General features: G+C 43.1%; 1 protein-coding gene across 3 annotated transcripts; it reads right to left on the minus strand.

Annotated features, from left to right (window-relative positions):
* Positions 1–2,138: 2,138 nt before the first annotated feature.
* OSGIN1 (oxidative stress induced growth inhibitor 1) lies at positions 2,139–19,015 on the minus strand. 3 transcript variants are annotated; one of them, XM_075940343.1, is made up of 7 exons: positions 18,194–18,286; positions 16,340–16,429; positions 11,541–11,643; positions 6,611–6,747; positions 6,103–6,294; positions 5,664–5,755; positions 2,139–4,718 (listed from the first exon to the last, which is right to left on the minus strand). In XM_075940343.1, exons 3-7 carry the CDS (start codon positions 11,605–11,607, stop codon positions 3,707–3,709), a joined length of 1,500 nt encoding a protein of 499 aa, XP_075796458.1. In that variant the 5' UTR covers positions 11,608–11,643; positions 16,340–16,429; positions 18,194–18,286; the 3' UTR covers positions 2,139–3,706. The 3 variants fall into 3 exon arrangements, with proteins under 3 accessions (XP_075796458.1, XP_006133972.1, XP_006133971.1); XM_006133910.4 differs by lacking the exons at positions 16,340–16,429; positions 18,194–18,286 and adding an exon at positions 18,931–19,015; XM_006133909.4 differs by lacking the exon at positions 16,340–16,429 and having other exon boundaries at positions 18,194–18,348.
* Positions 19,016–20,519: the final 1,504 nt, after the last annotated feature.

Consider the following 20,519-nt stretch of genomic DNA (forward strand, 5'->3'; position numbering starts at 1 on the left):
GGCGGGCCAGCCCCAGCCCATGGAGGGTTAAAAAACCCAGGCCTGTGTTACTCACTGAGCAGTACATTGTCTTGCAGAGGGGACTATTTCTCTAGTATCATAGCAGAGTGGGATAGCTAAGCACCTGCTGCTAAACCTTCTTCATCCTCCATCCCCCCAGCAAGCAAAACATTGATTCCCGCTGGAAAAAATAAGACTTTTTTAAACATGACCTCCCAGCTGGAAAGGGGTGGTTTACCCTGATCCTGAGGCATTCCCATACACATGCTAAACTAGATCCCAGCCACATGGCCCATGCAGCTGGAAGGTACTGTATGGGCACAGCTCCATAAGCTTGGATTAATGATATAAATAGCTGCAGTGTTTCAGCGACTGTCACTCCTATAAATATCTGTATAGGTATTTATGGGCATATATTTATGCCTGCCTCTGCAATTTCCACTCCAGGCATGAGATGAAATGGATCTTTGCATACAAAATCTTATGCCCTAATAAATCTGTTAGTCTTTAAGGTGCCATGGGATTCCTCATTATTTTTCCTATAAATACCTGTTATCCTCAGCCCCTTTTGTCCATGGAGTCCAATTTTTTTAGCTGACCCATTGGTTCTTGGACTCTGCTCTGTTTGCTGCTGATGCAGGAATGCCAGGCTTAGCCACAATGTCTATTTTAAGAAAGGTGCATTCTACCAAGCGTATTGATTTTTTGTTTTAATGTAGAAGGTCATCTGGACCACAGAAATAGAGTGACACGGGAAACTTACAGACCTCTGTGCAGACAGTGAGATTCAGGGGAAGCCAGGAACCAATGGCAGGGCAGTCAAATTATTCAAAGGCTACAGAAGGCAGCATGGACGTGTGCCCTGAGCTTCCCCCAGCACAGTGCAGCTTCTTTCCTCTGGACCCGCAATGACTTCTCTGTGCAGGAGGAAGAGCAAGGAGCTGAGGAGCTGTGGCTTAGGCAGAAGAGATGCTTATCCCTGCCTTGGCCATGAGCCACAGAAATTGCCCCGAAAAGGGAGCATAAAGTAGGGCTTTATTACTTGCCCACCGAGAGCCTTGTATTATAAGAATAACTTGTAAAGGGAATCCCAGAGGGAACCATAATAGGGGGTGGATTATATGTAGTCCAAGTGCAGTCTCCTCAGAGCTGTGCTGTCAGGGTCTCTAGGGCAATGCTGAGACACCAATACACAGATGGCTTTCCCTGAGAACAAATGGGGATTGGCCCCTGAACATCAGGACTCTCTAAGGCGCCATCTGTCCCATAAATAGGAATCGGGATACAATATTGCTTACTTGCACTATTGTGGAAGATAGGTGTGCTCTGTTAACCCCTAATCCTCTGTTTCTGAGCATCCCCCATTTCCACAGGTGCTACACTGAGAGGTACTTCCACACCCACAGCTTGAAGTGGTTTCCCTCATATACGAGGTTTACAGTTTGGTTCAATGGTTCTCAGCATCCATCAATTTCCATAGACCCCAGTAAACTGGAGACTGAGGCCCACCCCATCTAGTTATGGAAACTGATTTGTTAAAGACCCTGAAAGTAGCAGCAGAAGTGCCGTTTTTCTGTGGGTGGTTGAGAGTAAGGTATGCGAAGCACATGCCGTGCTCTGGGGGGAGAGGGGGAGGGAGAAAGGGGTTCCCTGCACCCCACCCAGAGTTCTGTTGTATGGTGAGCTTGGCAGAGTGTGATGAGACCAGTGAATCAACAGGTGCACTGGCAAACCCAAGATGGGCCTGGACTAGTGGTGGGCACTGAGCAGTTCTTTAATCAGGTAAGGAATTCCATGTCTTCCAGACTCCTGTAAAACTCCTTTGTACACAGCTGACTTACACGGCTAAGCATAGGATCTGTGCAGCAAAAAAGACATGGATATAAGATCTGGCTTTCTTTCTTTCCAGGGTGCTTTATAACCTTATGAAAATTATCAATGCATTTGATGTTTGTTTCATTTGACCAAGGCAGACTCATGAAGTCAAACCACCAAGAACAGTTTTTTTTTTCCTCTTTTGATAATTATTTGTAGTTTGTAAATTCTCTTTAGTAATTTCCTGGATCCTAAAAGTAATCTTTGATGAATTACTAGGTCAGTAATTCAGCTACAGCTCAAATAAGTGAACTCACTTGGTGTAAGTTTGAAAATACTTTATTTAAACATATTCCATATCCAAAATTAATATAGCTAACTTAGAAAATACAAAAATAGTTTCCAGAGTGCTGTACAACATTGCCAAGAGACAGCAGCAACACAAAAAGCCAGATAGGTGTGTTCTTTACACCTTCCTCAATTAACAACTTCTGGGACCAGGCATTTACAAACTAACATTTACTCTGTGTGTGTTACTTCTCTGAGAGATTTGCTGGTATTATGTGCATTTAATGAAGCAACAGCTTATTCCTGGTATATATGAAAGGACTGTGCACATCAACTTGCAATTACAGTAAAGTGGCCTCTTTGGGCCTCATTCTGCACATTGTGCTGTGTCAATGAAGTTTTGCCCCACTAAGCAAAGCACAGTCAAGCCTTATATGGAAAACACAATCAATCCTGACCCTGTAATCTCTCTCCCTTTAAAGTCCATACAGGGGTCTTACAGGATCAGGGCTATTAGTTAAATGATAACAGCTCTTGTTCCACAGTGATCTAGAAATCTATCGTAAACATTTTCTTTCTCTTTCAAGAACAATTAGTGGAATGCCTTTTCTGATTTACAGAGCAAGTTTTCTTAAATACTATGTGAGATTGGGAATCCATACAATATGTAATGAAAAGCTTCCCATAGTAGTATATTCAATTCCATTGAGCAGGAGGAATTTGAAGCCTCATACATGGGCAGATTATTAATCAATTCTCACAAACCAATGATAATTCCTTTTTATAAATGGGTTTTAGTATCCCTGAAGAGGTCTCTAAGAATGCAACACTGTTATCTTTCGGCTTTCTAGCCTTTTAAAGAGTGTGCACTCAAGATGAGTAAAAGGAAAAGAAGTCTTGCTAAGACAGAAACACAGGTGTCCTGCATCCTAAGCTACACAGCACACCTGTGTATCTATATATGCCTATAGAGCATGGTGGTGATGTGCCTTGCTAAAAAAGATAACTGTTCAGCAGTCCTTTAGACCATTCTTTTGTAACAAACCAGCATTCTGCAATTAGAAATTAGGTGCATGAGACATTTGCAGCATAGCTTTCAATGGACGTTTGCATCACAAAAAACCCATACAGCTGTGCCACAAAACTGCCTGCAACAGCAACAACTTATCTGTGTTCTATAGTATTAGCAATATATATCGAGTAACATTTGGAGAAGATACACAAACAAAAGGCATGCCAATATGGCCACCAGGAATATAGCTGAAGGATGAGAACTCTCTTCAAACACTTGCCAGATATTTACATAGTGAAATGATTGCGGCTTTGCCCTCACTATTCCAAGCGATGAGGCTTCTCCCCAGGGATGGGCCTGTTTCCCTTGGTTGCACTTAAATTCAACCTTTTAACTAGGCAGATATGTTGGCAACGTTGATTATCCCAAACCATGAACTTGCTGACTTCTCCTTTCCCAAACTGACCCACTGAGTTTGGTGACTCTGTCAGTCCTGGAGACCACCGCAAGGGAAAATGTCCATGTCAAATGCCTTACTTCGCAAAGAGGACAGGAATAACCTGTTGCAATGGTTTTGCTTAGGGCAATTTGTTAAGGTGGGTTTTTGTTTGCTTTCTTTAACAAAGAGCTGGCAATAGCCAGTGCCCCGCCCTGCACAAAACGCACAAAATTATCCCCAGCTAATGGCCCTATTGCATAAAGCCCTTTTTCCTGAACACATTCATAGGTGAATGGGTTGACATTGATGGGGTTCCTTTTGGAGTTGACTGGTTGCTCATTGTCAATTGCCAAATCAGTGCCATTGTTTGGAAGGAAGGAGAGGTTAGGATTTGAGCCAATGAGAACAAAAGCCAGGGAAATGTTAAAGACTTTCTGGTGACCATTCTTATCCTGAACAACACACTTCTTATTCCCTCTGAAAGACAGGACATGATGTTCAGGAAGGCTGATGTAACATTCGTATGGCCCAGCACAAGCAACTGACTGTTCTTTCATCATCTGGTGGACTTTGTGGTACTCTGGATACATCATTTGGGGGAGCTGATTGAAGATGAGGCCGGGATCATTGACCCTTCTACGAAAAACATGGATCACTGGAATGCTGAAATGATGTGCGAAAAGAATCGCATCGGCAGCTGTCAGCCCAGCACCTACAATCAAGATTGGATCTGATGTCATGCTAATCCTCTTGTTCTTCACTGCTTCTTCAAGGGCAGAGAGTTTGTGGTGGACAAAAGGAAGGTCTTCTCCATGAACCTTAAGCTTGGTTGGACTATCATATGTTCCTGTGGCTAAAACCACATTCTCTGCATAGATGGAGAAGGGTTGCTGACCATCACTCATATTTTTGATAAAGCCATCTACTTGGAAGAGATTTCCACTAGCAAACTGGTCATCTTCCTTCTCTTTTTCAGGGAAAAAGGAGTCATTGTTCCTCTCAGGATACTGCTGTGCACAGCTGGAGTTTGACTCTGGGCTCACTTTCCTCACAGATGTCACAACAGTCCCACAGATAAAATTCTTCTGTAGTCCTTTCTTTGCCACATAATGTAGATAATATTGAGCAATATCTTCTGCTGTGGCTCTGTTATTCCTGAGGCCCCTGTAATGGGATATTATAAATGATGAAAGTGGGCAGCTTCTCCCTCCATTGTGGCATGTATTGAAGGGCTGTCTACCCTTACACTAATGGAGAAACTGGGTCACATTCTCATCTCATTCGTTTTATACCAGTGTAATTCAATTGCTTTCCATGGAATTATCCTAATACATGCCTGAACAGTCAGGCTCACTATAAGAAATAATTGGGAGAGGCAATATGAAGTGATATGAAAACCTTCACAAACTGATATGAAAACCTTCACAAATTTTAGTAGTATATTTACTCCTTCCCTATCCTCCCCATCTCTTCCATTTTTTTTATCATGGGCTTTTTCCAGGCTTAGAATATAAATTCTATAAACCTAACAAAATCAAAAGGAGTGTAAGTATGTGTATTCTAACATCTGAATGTTTACACTGCATATTCTTTTCCACTGTGTATCTGCTGGATTAGAATACTTGAGAATGTGCAAATATATAAATGGGCTACCCTATCCAAACATTTATTGCTAATTCAGATTTTAAATCATAGAATCATAGGACTGGAAGGGACCTCGAGAGGTCATCGAGTCCAGCCCCCCGCCCTCAAGTCAGGACCAAGCTCCGTCTACACCATCCCTGACGGATGTCTATCTAACCTGTTCTTAAATATCTCCAGAGAGGGAGATTCCACCACCTCCCTTGGCAATTTATTCCAATATTTGACCATATAAGTGCTGGCAATATTCTGATCTGTTATCTACAGGGTATATTCAGAACTAACTCCTCTGCAGTCCATAGAGCTACTCTACATTTATACTACCTGCACCAAATAAATATTTCTTGGTGATTTCTTACAGTTACTGAAACTGGCAATAATAGGTAGTAGCTAGCTGGACTTCCTGCCATTTAGCCATAGGATTTCTGGACAATTTGGAAACAAGTAATCTCACATTAGTCTCCTCACCTTCTCTTTTTCCTCAGCCAGTCTTTGAATGGAAGGTCTGGAAGCCCCATCCATTCCCCTTGGCTCAGAGTAATCATAGAGCCCTCAATAAACTGAAAAAAAGAACAGTAAACAAGTTAAGCAACTGACAATGAAAGGAATTAAGCACTAATGGAAATGATCTCATGTGTTAAGATTTCTGTTCAGTTCCAGTAAATCTCACTTTAATGTAACCAAGGGGCCTCAGTGTATCCAGATAGTGGGATGGAACAAACAACAGGAGTGAGCGAGGAAGGCAAATCTCTCCTGCACATTCAAGCCAGCTCATTTTTTGGTGCAGAGCCCTGCAGGATACCACTTGTCTGGCTCATATGTTTGTTCAGACCTTTACGCCTTTAATCCTCACACTGACTATTCAGTCACACACCTTTCATAAGCTTAGGCATTCATGTCTACTTACATGCCACGCGCCCCCAGGAGGGTTTCTGCCAAGGACCAGATGGGGAATGGCCCTGTTGGTCTCATTCCACCAAGTGAGGACAGAGTCTACAGTTCCACCAAAGTCTGTATCTGGACGCTGCAGAGTATCAAAAAGAAGAGCCACAGGGCTCTGGGATCGTCCCTCCAAACCTTCAGACAGGTACTCCAGATCCTAAGAGACAGAGCAGGTACTTAGGGCCTGCATCGTGTAACACAGGAGATCACTTCAAAATGCACCAGTAACGTAACATCATTAGATGCTTAGCAGAGTTGAACTTTACTTGCTAGAGCCTGGCCTATGTGCCACATAAGCCTTGTTTGGGGGGATTGAGCAGTGCACAGCCTTGTGCTGGCCCTATATAAAACCAACGATTTGGGAAACAAATTACCACAGGCTTGTAGCTCCTGTTGCCAGCATGCTGTGACTGCTACCACCACAAGCTCAGTCTACTTCTTCCCGTTAAAGGGCAAATTCATTTGATACAAACCTGGTCTATAATGGAGACCTCTGGCGTTTCCTCTAGTTTCCTGTGTAGAATAGGGTGAGGATGAATGGAGCCCTTTTTGATATAAGGAACATAACCAGACAGCAGGTAGGAAAGGCAAATTCCTGAAGGACCATTCCCTAAACAAACAGAAATAAAATTGCATCACAGTGGTTGGAACAATAATTGTTTGTAAAGCATCTAATCAGATATGAACGATGGGCCAGTGACCAAGTCAGCCACAGCTGTGCTGAATGGCTTTGGGCAAATCACTTCACTCCTCTGTGTCTCTCATATCTATTTGTATTGTAGGCTGCTCAGAGAAGGGGATGTTTCTTACAAGGACTACCTACATTTCCCTGGTCCCAGCTGCGACCTCTTAGCACTACTGACACGCTAAGCTAGTGCTTTGTCAGACACTAGCCAAAGAGCCGGCTGATGTTTGGAAGGATGGTGTTCCTGGTTTGGGAATTAAACTGGCTCTTGGGTTTTGAGGGGATGACTACACTGCGTTCAGAGCTGTGGGACCCGCGCATATGCATTCAGTGTTTCCAAGCACGTGTGTGAGCACTCACACAGCATTGGACGCCTGGGTTTACAATTGCTGGATCCAGATCTCACAGTGTCCTTACTGCACTATGAAGGTCTTCTGATGCAGGCCCACAGCTTGACTTTAGTCCCACTCCAAAATGACAGGCCCCAGCCACAGCAGGACCCATGCTCTGACCTATCCCCCCACCTGCATCCTCAATGCTTGCTGACTCAAGTCAGAGTGATTTGTGTATGAATGGAAGAGGGGTTTAGATCAAACCGCAGAAGACTCAAGGCTTCATTCTTTCTTAGCTAAATGGAGCTTGCATCCCTTCACAATCTTGAAGGAAAATCAGACACTGCTATGATGTTCATTCACAGGATGGCGCTAGTTATGAGATCTGGAGTGTTGATGCTATGCATCAGAAGGCAGATCAAGTTCTTCTCAATATCCAGTGTTCAATGCCATTGTCTCTAGGCATTCTGAACCAAGTGAGTTATTAGCAAAAGATGAAAAATGTTTACTGCTCACTTTAAGGCATTTGCTGGAAAGTACCAGGTAGTGCCCAGGAATTCAGATGTAGACTGATCCCAGTACCACTACATGACAGGGTGATCCAGAAGATCTAGAAGGAGGGTGCAACAGAGGAAGCCTCCTGATTCATACCGAGAAAGTAGGACAATTCGTTATTTTAGGTAGCTGTGCACAAAGGCAAGAAGCCTGGGAAACAAACAGGGAGAACTGGAAGTCCTGGCACAGTCAATGAACTATGATGTGATTGGAACAACAGAGACATGTTTAGGTAAGTCGCATGACTGGAGCACTGTCATGTCAAGGTGTAAACTGTTCAGAAAGACAGGCAGGGGAGAAAGGGTGCATCTACACTACAGAGAATATCAAAGCTGCTGCTGTCGATCTTCCAGGGTTCAAATTAGCGGGTCTAGTGAAGACACACTAATTTGAACTGAGAGGAGCTCTTGGGTCGATGCCAGTAACCCTGCTTCTACAAGGAGTTAGGCAAGGTCGAAGGGAGAGTGTTCTCCCTTTGACTTTCTGCAGTGTGAACAACACCAAAAGACAAGTTAAGGTACTTTAACTTCAGCTACACAATTAACGTAGCTGAAATGACATATTTTAATTCAACCTCATCCCATAGTGCAGACGTACCCAAAAAGTGTAGCAGTTATACTATATATAAGAGAGCAGTATTATTGCTCAGATCTCCAATATGAAACTGTAGAAAAGCCTATTGACAGACTCTGGTTCAAGATAAGAGGCAAGAACAATAAGAGTGATGGCATGGAAGAGACCACCAGACCAGTAGGATGAGGTTGATGAGGCTTTCTTCGGCCAACTAACAGAAGTTTCCAGATCATGGGCTGATTTTGTTCACCATCTGCATTGCTAATCTGGATGAGGGGATGGATTGCACCCTCAAAAAGTTCACATATGACATTAAGATAGAAGGAGAGGGAGATATACTGGAGGATAGGGATAGGGTCCAGAATGACCTAGACAAATTGGAGGATTGGGCAAAAAGAAATCTGATGAGGTTCAACAAGGACAAGTGCAGAGTCCTGCACTTAGGATGGAAGAATCCCAAGCACTGCTACAGGCTGGGGACCAACTTGCTAGGCAGCAGTTGTGCAATAAAGGACCTGGGGATTACAATAGATGAAAAGATGGATATGAGTCAGCGTGCCCTTGTTGCCAAGAAGGCGAACGGTATCTTGAGCTGCATCAGGAGGAACACTGCCAGCAGATTGAGGGAAGTGATTATTTCCCTCTGTTTGGCACTGATGAGGCCACATATGGAATACTGCATCCAGTTTTGGGCCTTTCACTACAGAAAGGATGTGGACAAATTGGATAGAGTCTAGCAGAGGGCAACAAAAATGATTAAGGGACTGGAGTGCATGGACCATGCAGGGGGCTGGATTCAATGACCTCCTGAGGTCTCTTCTGGCCCTAGGATTCTATGATTCATGAAGGGAGGCTGAGGTAAATGGTCTTAGTCTACAGAAAAGTGAGGAGAGATTTGGCAGCAGCCTTCAACTACCTGAAGGAGGATTCCAAAGAGGATTGATCCAGGCTGTTCTCAGTGGTGGCAAATGATAGAACGAGGAGGAATGGTCTCAAGTTGCAGTGGGGAAAGTCTAGGTTGGATATTAGGAGAAACTATTTCACGAGAAGGGTGGTGAAGCACGGGAGTGGGTTAGCGAAGGAAGTGTTGGAATCTCCATCCCTAGAGATTTTTAAGTTCTTCCTTGACAAAGCCCTGATAATTTAGTTGGGGTTGAGTGAGAATTAAACTAGATGATCTCCTGAGGTCTCTTCCAACCCTAATATACTATGATTTTAGTATATTAGTATATTATGAAGCAGGAGGCGGGTACACAATGTGTCATATGCCAATTTTCAAGTCACTTGGCTATTGGTCACTGGTTTTGCAGAAGATCCAGTTCAGAATAAGGCAAAAAAACTGGACACGTTTCCCAAATGTATTAAATGTGGATGCGCTCTAATCTGTTAACTGATTTAACTGAAGCCAACAGATTTGCTACTGATTACACTAGGTCTCCAATCAGCCCTATAGGTTAATTCCCTCCCTCCTTTGTTCTTTGTTTTCTCTCCTTCTATTCACTCTGTCCAAGAGCTCTGTCCCCTGCATCAAACTTCAATACGACACTTTGAACAAATAGCGGGATGGCTAAAATGTTCCTACTGACCACCCCGCAGCCAGATTTAGAAGCTAATATAAATACTCTGCGTCAGTATACAGTGGAATAGTGGGTGGAAAGTTTTCATATGGCTGTTTTCCAGGATGTTTCATATTTTACAGTGTCTTTATAAATTATCTGTCCACCTCTTCAGCGCAAAGCTTTGTTGCTCTTTAGAATATGACTAACCACCATAATGCAGTCAGGGTGATACAGTAACCTGTAACATTCTCTGTGCCATTTCATAGCATTGTTGACATAATCCCTGCTCTGGAAGCAATGAACTGCTGGGAGCAAAGGCCACTTCTCAGTTCTAGTCCTAACATTGTTCTCACTTAGATTAGAGAAAAAGCAAAGTGCAAAGAGTGATGGAAATTTAAAACACACACACACAATAATTAACTTGAAACAGAACCAGGCTATAAGTCATCCTTAACTTACTCTTTTGCTGTTGGTCTTATGTCAGAGTCCCTGAGCAGTATTTAAACATCTGGTTACATGAGGCTGAGTTATGGACAAAGCTGCGGATATAAATATGCATCTTTAAGTCCCATAAAGTAGGCCAAATACATTCCTGCCTTTGTGTCCCTTTGTGCCACTCTAGTGGCACAAGGATCCAGAGAGCAGCTGGATCTGATCAGCTGATTGCTATGACATGAGGGAACTCTAAGCGGTTACAGAACCACTGTAACCAGCATTGTCCAGCTCGCAATGTTCAGAAAACCAGAGCCTCCTTCTCCTGTTCAGAGAGGGTTTCTGCACTGTGTGACCTGAAGTTAAATTTGTTTTGCAATTGGACCCTTTTAAAAGGAGTACCAAGAAAAACAAGCTTCCCAATTGTTTAAAAATGCCCCTCGGGACTCAGCCCACTGAGACAAGTGTCCATATCACAAAGCTACTGTGAACAATGATTAAATGACACTTTTGTGGTGCATAAACCTTCTACTGCCTCACTTGAGGATGGTTAATTTCACCCTGGTTTAGATGGCGGGCACAGAACAAGCAAAGCCTTGAAGCACACTGACTCCCAAGAGAGTCAATGGGGCTCATGTCTTAATTTAGCAAGGCATGTAAGCACAAGCTGAAGTGAAAAGGGAACGATTCCTTTATGCCAGAGAAGTGTCTGACCTGTGACAGCTAATGACTTCCAGAACACAACTGATATGAAAACTAAGCATGACTCCCTAACCTCAAGATGACATTTGAAAACAAGAAGCTCATCCTGATTCATGCACCACTCATCAAACTAATGCGTAAAAGTGTAAAGAGGAGCCTAACTTTGGCATTCCTACAAACAGCTGCTTAGAAATTACATTTATTAAAATATTTTTCACTGTGTAATCCTGATCCAAAGCCCATTGTAGTCCATGGAAAGAGTCTCAGACTTCAGTAGCTTTGGAGCAGGCCCTACATAAAATACTTTCAAATCCTTCCAAAATACCCATGTGGCAAAATAGAATCAATTGAATGTTCTAAAAGTCGGCCATGTCTGTTTTAAAATATCCATAATCTTAAATCAGATTACATGTTCTTGAGTGTAGTGAAAACTGAAGGAAATAATTCCCAGGACATTTCTAGATTTAATTGCAACTTTTGGAACAATGCAGGAAGGTATCAGATACAGTATGTCTTGGAATACAGCATTGGAGAACAGGGATTACATCGCCAAAATAATATTTACCTATTATAACAATGGGAAGTGGTTTCGAATCACTTTTATTTGGGAGCTTGTTCAACACTGGATACATCTTCCCATTTAAAAGGATTCCGGGTGAGAAATGTACCTGTAATGACAAAAAAAGGCAATCATTACCAATGCTCTTTTGATAACAAATACTCTCTCCTCTTCATAGCTGTCTGTGGTAGCTGATCTAAAATATGATCACTCATTTTACATACAATAGAGCTCAATTTCAGCTCCCATAAAGTATAGAGGTAAATAAAAGGGGTCCTTGCTTTAGTTCTTCTTGGCTATTTTTGGTCCACATAATGTAAGTGTCAGCCTCTACTCAAGACAGGCCAAGGACTCTAATGACAGAGAATGTTATGGATGAGTTGTAGAAAAGCCTTCCTTTCTCTTATCAGCATTTAGATCATGGGCAAAGTTCTTGTTTCAATGACTTCCGGGACCACTGGATAATTTCAAGCTGTTGTGCTAATACAAAGCATGCCTTCAATGAGATTCTTTGACACTTGTCTTTTTAGGAAAAAAAATACACAGTCGATGAGCATTGGCATTTGCATCTCAGTCTAAACTTCTGCTTAAAATCTTGAAAGCTATTGGCATCATTTAAAAAAAATGCCTCACACAATTCTAAAGTAATCTGAGCCGCTACAGCTCCATTCCCCTGGATGCCCGGCCCTTCCAAAAGAAATATTCCTTGGCCTCTTGCAATGACGTGTTCCTGTCATATTCAGGGAGTGGAAGCCAATTATGTTCATCTGTTAACATGACATGGGCCCTTAACAAGACATGCATATGTAGCGTTCTGACTGAGATCTTGTTAAGGCGATGAGTCACAAACCTCTCATCTGAAACATTCCAATCTTCTAGTGACTGAGCAGGGGAACAGGATGAGACTTGTTGGTAAACTTTTATGTGGTCCTGCCACTCTTGCCAAGTTCAACTGAGCAGCTACACAATGACCAGGCAATTGCATCAAGCAGGTGTGAGCTAAGCATGGCTAACTTGTATCTTGAAACTGCAATGACTTTCCTCACTCAAATAAATCAATCCAAAGTTGTTTGAAAGAATTTGTATTAGTCATCTGAACTTTCAGTGCCGCTGAGACCAAAATGGGTCTCAAATAGGGTTGCCAGATGGTTTAACCAAAAATACCAAACACTCTCTGCCCCCCCTCCCCCCAAAAAAAAAACACCAGGAAAAAAATTCTGTTGAGAAAAAAAAAGGGGGGAGACCAAAGTTGTTGAACAAAAAAAGAAAGAAAAAAAGGACCCCGACAGCAGTTATTAAGTAAAAATAAATACATAAATACATAAATAAATAAAAGAATAAAAAATCACCATGGCCCCTTTAAGAAGAGGCTTTTTTGCCTGCAGCCATCTTGTTTTTCTGCTCCAGCCACAGGACAGCTCCCCTGCGGAACCAGGTAAGCGGGGAGTCGGGGTCCTGGTAGGGAGTCGGGGGGGGGGGGGCAGCAGGAGTTCGGGGGGGGCTGGAGGCTGGGTCCGGTTGCTGAGTGTTTCTTAGGGTTGCCAGGTGTCCGCTATTTTCGCCTCCTGGTGGTGGTGGTGGGGGGGAAATCAGAAAATACCAGACATTTTAGGTGTCCGGTATTTTCTGAATTTTTTTACTGGCCAGGAGGCAAAAATACTGGACTGTCCGGGTCAATACTGGACACCTGGCAACCCTAGTCTCAAATTCACTGTGGTCACTAAGCACAGGCAGACTACATACGGTCCACGGGCCAGGTACAGCCCACCAAGCTGCCGAGCCGCCCCGCCAGGACCCTCAGGCACAGAGCTGCCAGTCACTTCAGAGCAGCCTCATGTCACTATAAGCAGCTGGCTACTCCCTGTGGCTCTCTGCTCTGGCTGCCAGGGAGAGGAGGAGTCACCATGTGCTGCTGCCACTCCCCACTAAAATTTCTCAGCTCCTATTGGCCATTTTGAGCAGCCTGGGACTGTGGCAGGCAGGAAGCCTACCTCAGGGTCCTGCAGGGCTGCTGGGCGGGAGCCACTTAGATAAGTGCCTCCTGGCAAAAGCCTGCATCCCAGCCCCTCTCCCCATCTCCCTGCCCCAGGTCACCACCCAAACCCTCTGCACCCCTCTCCCTCCTCCCCATATCCCAGATCCTCCAAGATCCTGCACCTCCTCCTATACCCCTCCCCCAGGCCAGAATCCTCTCCTGCACCCCAAGCCTTTGTCCCAAATCAAAACGCTCTCCTTCACCCAAATGCCCTCTCAGACCCCACAGCCTCTCCTGAATCCTGGTCCCCTATCCACAGCTCCCTTTTGTACCCAACCTCTCTCCTAGATCCTGCACCTCCTCCACAGAAGTGTGGCCCTTGATCTCTTACCAAAATCTTGGATTGGCCCCCATCAAAAATTATTGCCCACCCCTGGACTAGACAAATGTTCTACATAAAAATATTCAGCAGGTTAAATTAACACTTTCATCATTTTAGAAACCTATCAGAATCCATTGAATGGAATGACTTGGCTAAGCAGAACATTTTCTTCTCTTCATTGATTACAAAAAGATTTTTGGCAATTATGCTGCTGCTTGACATGTCACAATATTGACATAATCCTCTCACCACCAATGTCATTCAGCTTCTGCCACAGTGAATTTAAGCTGAAGTCTACATCAAGCACTTAATGCAGGAATCTACTAAAATGGACAAGAAGCCACACACATTTTACCTTGATGTATTTTTTAAATCTAGTGATCAGGCAAGTCTGAATTTATTCCCAGAGCAGCTGATACTCCTGTTCTGTTCAATATATCCCTTTGCCTTAAATTAATTGTAATACTAGTCTTTTACCTACTGCCTTTCCTGTGGTGGGATCCCAATTCATGTTGCTAATTCTCACATACATTGTATTGGAATAACTTGTCTCCAATGTAGCCAGCTCTGGGACAGAAGATGGTATCTTCTAAAAGGGGAGAACATGTCCTGTGCAGAGAAGTGCTAGGCCTATGTACCATTTAGGCTGTGCACAAACTTTACAGTGAATATCTGCACACAAGTGCATTTCAATCATATTGCATGAAAGATGAAGGGAAGTTTAGTACATTACTTCTGGCATCAAAAACAGGTTTTTAATAGCAAAGATACCATTGAAGTAGTGCACAGTGAACATCTGCACACAAGTGAATTTCAGTCATATTCAACCATGATGGAGGGGCAGCCAGGCCAAAACTGAGCAATGCTTGGATCCCATGTGCCTGGTCACAATGCCCAAAGCAGGGAGCTAGGTCCCCACACACAACAGGTGGTGCTGGGACAATTTTTGTAGTGGGGGTGTTGAAGGCAGAAACTACGGTATGTATTTGAGCTATTACTAGTGCAAATCAAAGGGTGCAGCAGCACTCCCAACACCACTGAGTCCAGTACCTATGTGTACGGATCCTTCCTATGAACCCACTGCCAGGTTGGAATGCAAGGAGTAGGAAGCCCAGGGGCACCAAGAGCCTCTGCAGGTCTGGAGGTTCTGGGAGGGGCAGGGTCTCGGGCAGAAGGAGTGGAGCAGTGGTGGCCGGGAGCCCTAGGCCTTTTTTAATCATCAGGCTCTGGAGCAACTGCCCCTTTTGTCCTCCCCCCCTCCCCCCCACTGGTGTTGGAAAGCCAGACCCATCCCTTCAGGATGGGAACCACAGTAGTCACTGCTGCAAGGTGAGTTTTTCCTGTTATTTCTTTTTATACTAGATTTTCAATTGAATTTTGTGTTATTTTGCATTTGAAAAATACAAGGGGCTCTAGCTATAGGAACTGGGGAATATAATAAGTGTAAAGTCCTCAGACTTTTACTAGCCCAGGGCCTGTTTTATAACCTGGTTATAAGCCCTCTATAAAAAGGGCCATTTTCATAAAAAAAAACCACTGTCATAACTTTGACTATTGCAGGACAGATGGTGTTACTCTGATCCTGGCATGCCCAGGGGCAGCACCAACACATGGACAGTAGCACGGTGAATTGCTAAACTAGATCATATCATATCTGTCCCTGGAATCCTACTGTAGAGACTTTCTATCTCATTGGCTGCATCTTTCTCTAAATCCGTTCCTCACTAGACAGCTCACCATAATCCTTCCTTTTCACACCTTCTGTGAGGCATTTAGGCCATGTCTCAAATTGTAGCCGTGACAAAAGGACTGCACTATATGGAGACATTACCCTGCTACTCACAACTACTGTTACTGAAGGATTAGGCAGCCCAACCACGTGCCAGCACTAATCAGAAACAGGCAGACGGCTAACTCCCTATTATGCAGCCACCTCTCTCCTGCCTCTCCAGACGCAATTGCAGCAGTTCAGCTCTAAGCACCAGGAGTGGCTGTGTGAGTCTAGGGAATTAGAACTGCCATTCGACACCACATGGTGCTCTTAGGCAGCATAAATTACAATGCAATTTCCATTGATAGTGCTTGCCTGAAGAGTAACAATGACTCTCCCTCCATGACCGTTCCACACAACATACAGGTCCATGGTATGTCTCCTAGCAGAGTAAATCATGAAGGTTTGGATGACTCTGTTTAGATGCAGTGAGGGAAGAGGAAGGATACAAAGTCCCTAGAAAACAGTGGTGAGTATTTCTCCCCTAACAGTCTACAGAAACACTGCTGATAAATGGCTACATGCTCTCTGCGGATGGGCAATGGTCTATGAGCCAGTCACTGGCAGCACAGCATAGGAACATATCATGCTACTACTGAGACTGCTGCTAAAATGCTTCTTTTAGGGGACATAGGTGGAGCAAAATGCACCAGAACCCGTTGTGTAGTTCTGCCTACCTCAGGAGCAGGTTGTGTTGGCTTTTAGCTGTTCTGCTCTGCTATGTGTCTACAGCAGGGGCCCAGAAGGTGTAAAGTCTGCTTCTATGGCTTTTGATATGTAAAAAGAAAGAGACATTCATGGACATTATACCCACAGTTATTGGTAAGGGTAGTGCCACTGGTTACACTGTGGGGATGTTTTAGCTACAAATCCAGATTAGATAAAACTAGCACTAAAACAGTTCACATAAAAACCAAGTGTACCCCTTTATGCCAATTTCATTGCTGTGCATCTGGTTAGGTGGTTGATACCTCTGGATATAATTTCCTTTTGTGTAGAATAATAGGCAAACTTATTGTTAATAGTTATCTTTGAACAACTCTACAGATTATAGAAGTATTCCTTTCATGCTTTAGATCTGCCACCTGTGTAGTTTATAGTAAATGTAATTTACCTGTTTTATCAGAAGCGAGCTAACATCTTTGGGCCAAGTTCTGCATCAGTTTATACCTTTGCAAATGCATTACAGCCATTTGCATAAATGGAAATAGATTTAGCTCAACATGTTGTAAATATAGAACAGCTGCAGACACAGGGGAGAAAAATTCTCTTATGTCATTAGAATCAAAGATCAAATCTTTGGACCACACTACAAACTGGGAGGACACGTTCTCTCCATTGAAATCCAGGTAGCAGGTCAAATCCTATTCACTGTAAGTGTTGTTACTCAAATGCCCCAGGTGCATGGGAGGTTTCCCAGGATTTATACTGAACTTGCTACGAAAGTGTAATGGGGAAGGATGGGGGGGAGGGGGGAAGCTACCTCAGACAAGAGAAACAAAGTTCTTTTCCTTTTCACCTTCCTTTGTGTAAAACACAACGCCCAATATTCCAACTCAGCCATCTCAAAGATTGTGTTCAGAGTACTGGCTTCTAATTTAGGGTTCCAACTTAACTGTGCCATTCCCTGCAACACCCCTTATGCCCCAATCTGGAAGTGCTTTCAGTTCTATTATTATCATACTCCAGAAGCCGCTCCCTCATTGCCACCAAAATGCTGCACTGCTTAGCTAATGTTACATAACTGTTCTGGCTAAGAGAAATGCCTAACTTACCCTTCCAAGGCTGAATCCTGTTCTCGTTACACACGTACTCCCATTGGACGTAAGATATCACGCACATAAAACAAGCCTATGTGACCCCTAGTATTTCCAGGCTGCACAACTGAATTGAATTAAAAATCCAAAGAAGGGAGAGAGCAAGCAGTGATCGGTTAGCAATACAAAGCTCCAAGTCATCAACAGGAGTCTTACTTTTAAAAGTACCATAAAAGCAAGCCTGTACAAGATATGGAACAGTTTTAAGCAAGGCAAGCAGCTGGTATATAAATAATACAGTGGCCTGCAGGTGTTTCTGTGAGATTCTGGTATAACAAGAGACACAAAAGTTTGTCACATACACAGCAGTTTCCATCAATTGTTAATTTCTTTTGTTCTCTGTTAATTTCACAGGCAGTTATAGGCAATATCATTTAATTTCATTCATTCTTTTTTAAAATACTGACACTTTAGTACATTACATCCTTCTAAAGTTGTAATAGAATCTTTCTGCTTTAATTTCTGCTGTGTAAGTTCAAAAGCTTGCCTGTCTCACCAACAGAAGTTGGTCCAACAAAATACATCATCACATACTCCTTGTCAGTCTTATTCTTGTGATCCCACCACAAATATTTCCTTAGAAACAATTGAGAAGCAATCTGGTTATGTGAGACACCTTCTTTCTAAAAGTATTCCCCTGTGCCAGCCTAGAAAGCAATGTGCTACTTATGCCTGGCTAATAAAGCTTGCTTTATATATCTACAGTCCTCTTACCTCAGAAAATGAAGCTGATGAGAAGGGAAAAGTCTTGTATTTCTACAGAAGCAGAACACACATGTCTTGACTGTATAGTGCTCCCAGCTCCAAGACAGCTATTAAATATAGTAGGCAACTAGTTCTTAGTTTAAGGAGGTGGGGTTGAAGTCTGGGTGGGAGGGACTAGAAAAATCACTCACTAAGCATGAGTCAGCAACACTACTTCACTTACCCTAGTTATGAATGAACCATGCAGAGTCACTTAGTGTTTGTAAGATAACATCATGAAGGAAATAAACATTGTGAAAAACAGCCTTAAAGGAACCAGACCTCTGTTGCTCCCACATGACAAGAATCCAACACTAAACAGATTTTAATTCTTTTTATTTTTTAGCCTAAGAGTCTTTTGTATAAATTAATCTGCATTGTATTGGGTTGACGTTTGAAGTTTATATTTATTTAAAACACTCAGCTGCCACAGCAACAATTATTGGTATTAAGGGTGGCAGGGTAGTACAGCATGCTTTCATTAAAACTGAAGAATCTTTTAGGACTATGTAGGGTCAGCAATACTGCAATTCCAGCTGATCACACAGGAGGAACGTCCTCCCCTTTTGGTTGATATTTTGAATTTCAACCATACTTCATTGAAAGAAGCTGGCTAGTACATATTAAATAAACACCACTGCCCCCTACCGAAATACTGAGAGACCCCGGGTCCAACTTCAGGCACACTGATGTGGGAATTGTCTTACCTACTGAAGATGCAGGCTCTCAAGACCTCCATTTACAATGCATAGATGTGCATTGTAACAGTCTAGTGGAGCGATTCAGTGGGACCTGGAAAAAAATGTTAAGAAAATTCATGGGCACAGGCTCAGCACTAGGACCAACTGTGGCTATCACTGCTGTTTGCCATAAATAAATCCCCCAAGCTCCCACAAGGTTTGCACACTTTCAGCTATTGTAGGGGAGACAGCCTGTGGGGATTGTGGATCCCCTTTGAGAAGACCATGAGGAACAGGAACTGCAAATCATGAGCTCAGTCTCATACGTATCCCAGCTACAGGAATGGATGCTTCTCAAAAGAGAACCCGGTAAAAGCCCAACAAGTCCAGGAATACACCTCCCATGGATGGGGGTAGAGGTGGGGAGGGAATTTGAACCTGGTGAAAGGAATAGTGTTACTACTGACATCTACATCAAAACTACTGGCCCAGTGGCAAAGAGGGTCTGGCCAGTTGCCTGAGATCTGTCAACCTGGAAAGCAAAAGAAGATGCAAAAGTATCACATCAACTTCCTGAAGACTCAGTGGGGCCTAGTAATAACACTATACCTAGCAGAGCCAGAGTTGGGGCATCAAGCCAGGAGACTGCAAGCCAGCTCTTGTTGTGACTTTGGAGGTGATTAAAAACACGAATGAAAGCGATCCTGATGGCATTCTGAATATCTAAGCAGCCAGTCACAGGGCCCTGAGTTGAAACCTGACAGAGCAAGGAGGGGCTGGGGTCCCCTACCACCAGCCATAAACTTTCCAGACTGAGAGATACTGCTGGGGTCAGACACTGAATCTTTAACTTTAATGTGCTTGACACTTCTTGCCATAAAATACAGTACTGTTAAGTCCTATTGAAAATGACTGACTTAAGAGGATGGAAGACAATTTTCAGAAACCCCAACTGCAGCATGTGCCACCAAGTTCAGATATGAATCTAGGCTCTACTCTGAGTTTCTCCATAGTTCAATACTTCTTAAAATTTAGAGTTTGTGTTTATTTCTACATAACTCCAAAGAGAGATTATCACTCTTTGTGGCCACATTCAATATTTCTATTTTACTTATCCAGTAATGAGGGGTTTGCTAGTTCCTCATGTAGAGGGTTTATTTATTTTAAACAGTCTATTTAAGAAGCTTTTTCCATTTCCAGGACTGCCACTCTCACCTCTTCTCCCTATATTGTAATCTTACTGACTTGTTCTGGCCCAGGAAGTCAATTACATCATTGCTAAGGAATGTCTCCTTCACACAGTGTTCATGAGGTATGGATAGATGTTAGTACTTTCTCTCCAGACTATAAATGACTTGAAGCAAAATGCAGGACAATGTAGCACTTTAAAGACTAACAAGATGGTTTATTAGATGATGAGCTTTCGTGGGCCAGACCCACTTCCTCACGAAAGCTCATCATCTAATAAACCATCTTGTTAGTCTTTAAAGTGCTACATTGTCCTGCATTTTGCTTCAACTACCCCAGACTAACACGGCTACATTTCTATCACTATAAATGACTTAACATTACTATATCACACAGTTTACTTGCCTCCACAGTAGGACCATTGAAAA

This window comes from Pelodiscus sinensis, chromosome 12 (assembly GCF_049634645.1).
Source record: "Pelodiscus sinensis isolate JC-2024 chromosome 12, ASM4963464v1, whole genome shotgun sequence".
Lineage (NCBI taxonomy): Eukaryota > Metazoa > Chordata > Testudines > Trionychidae > Pelodiscus > Pelodiscus sinensis.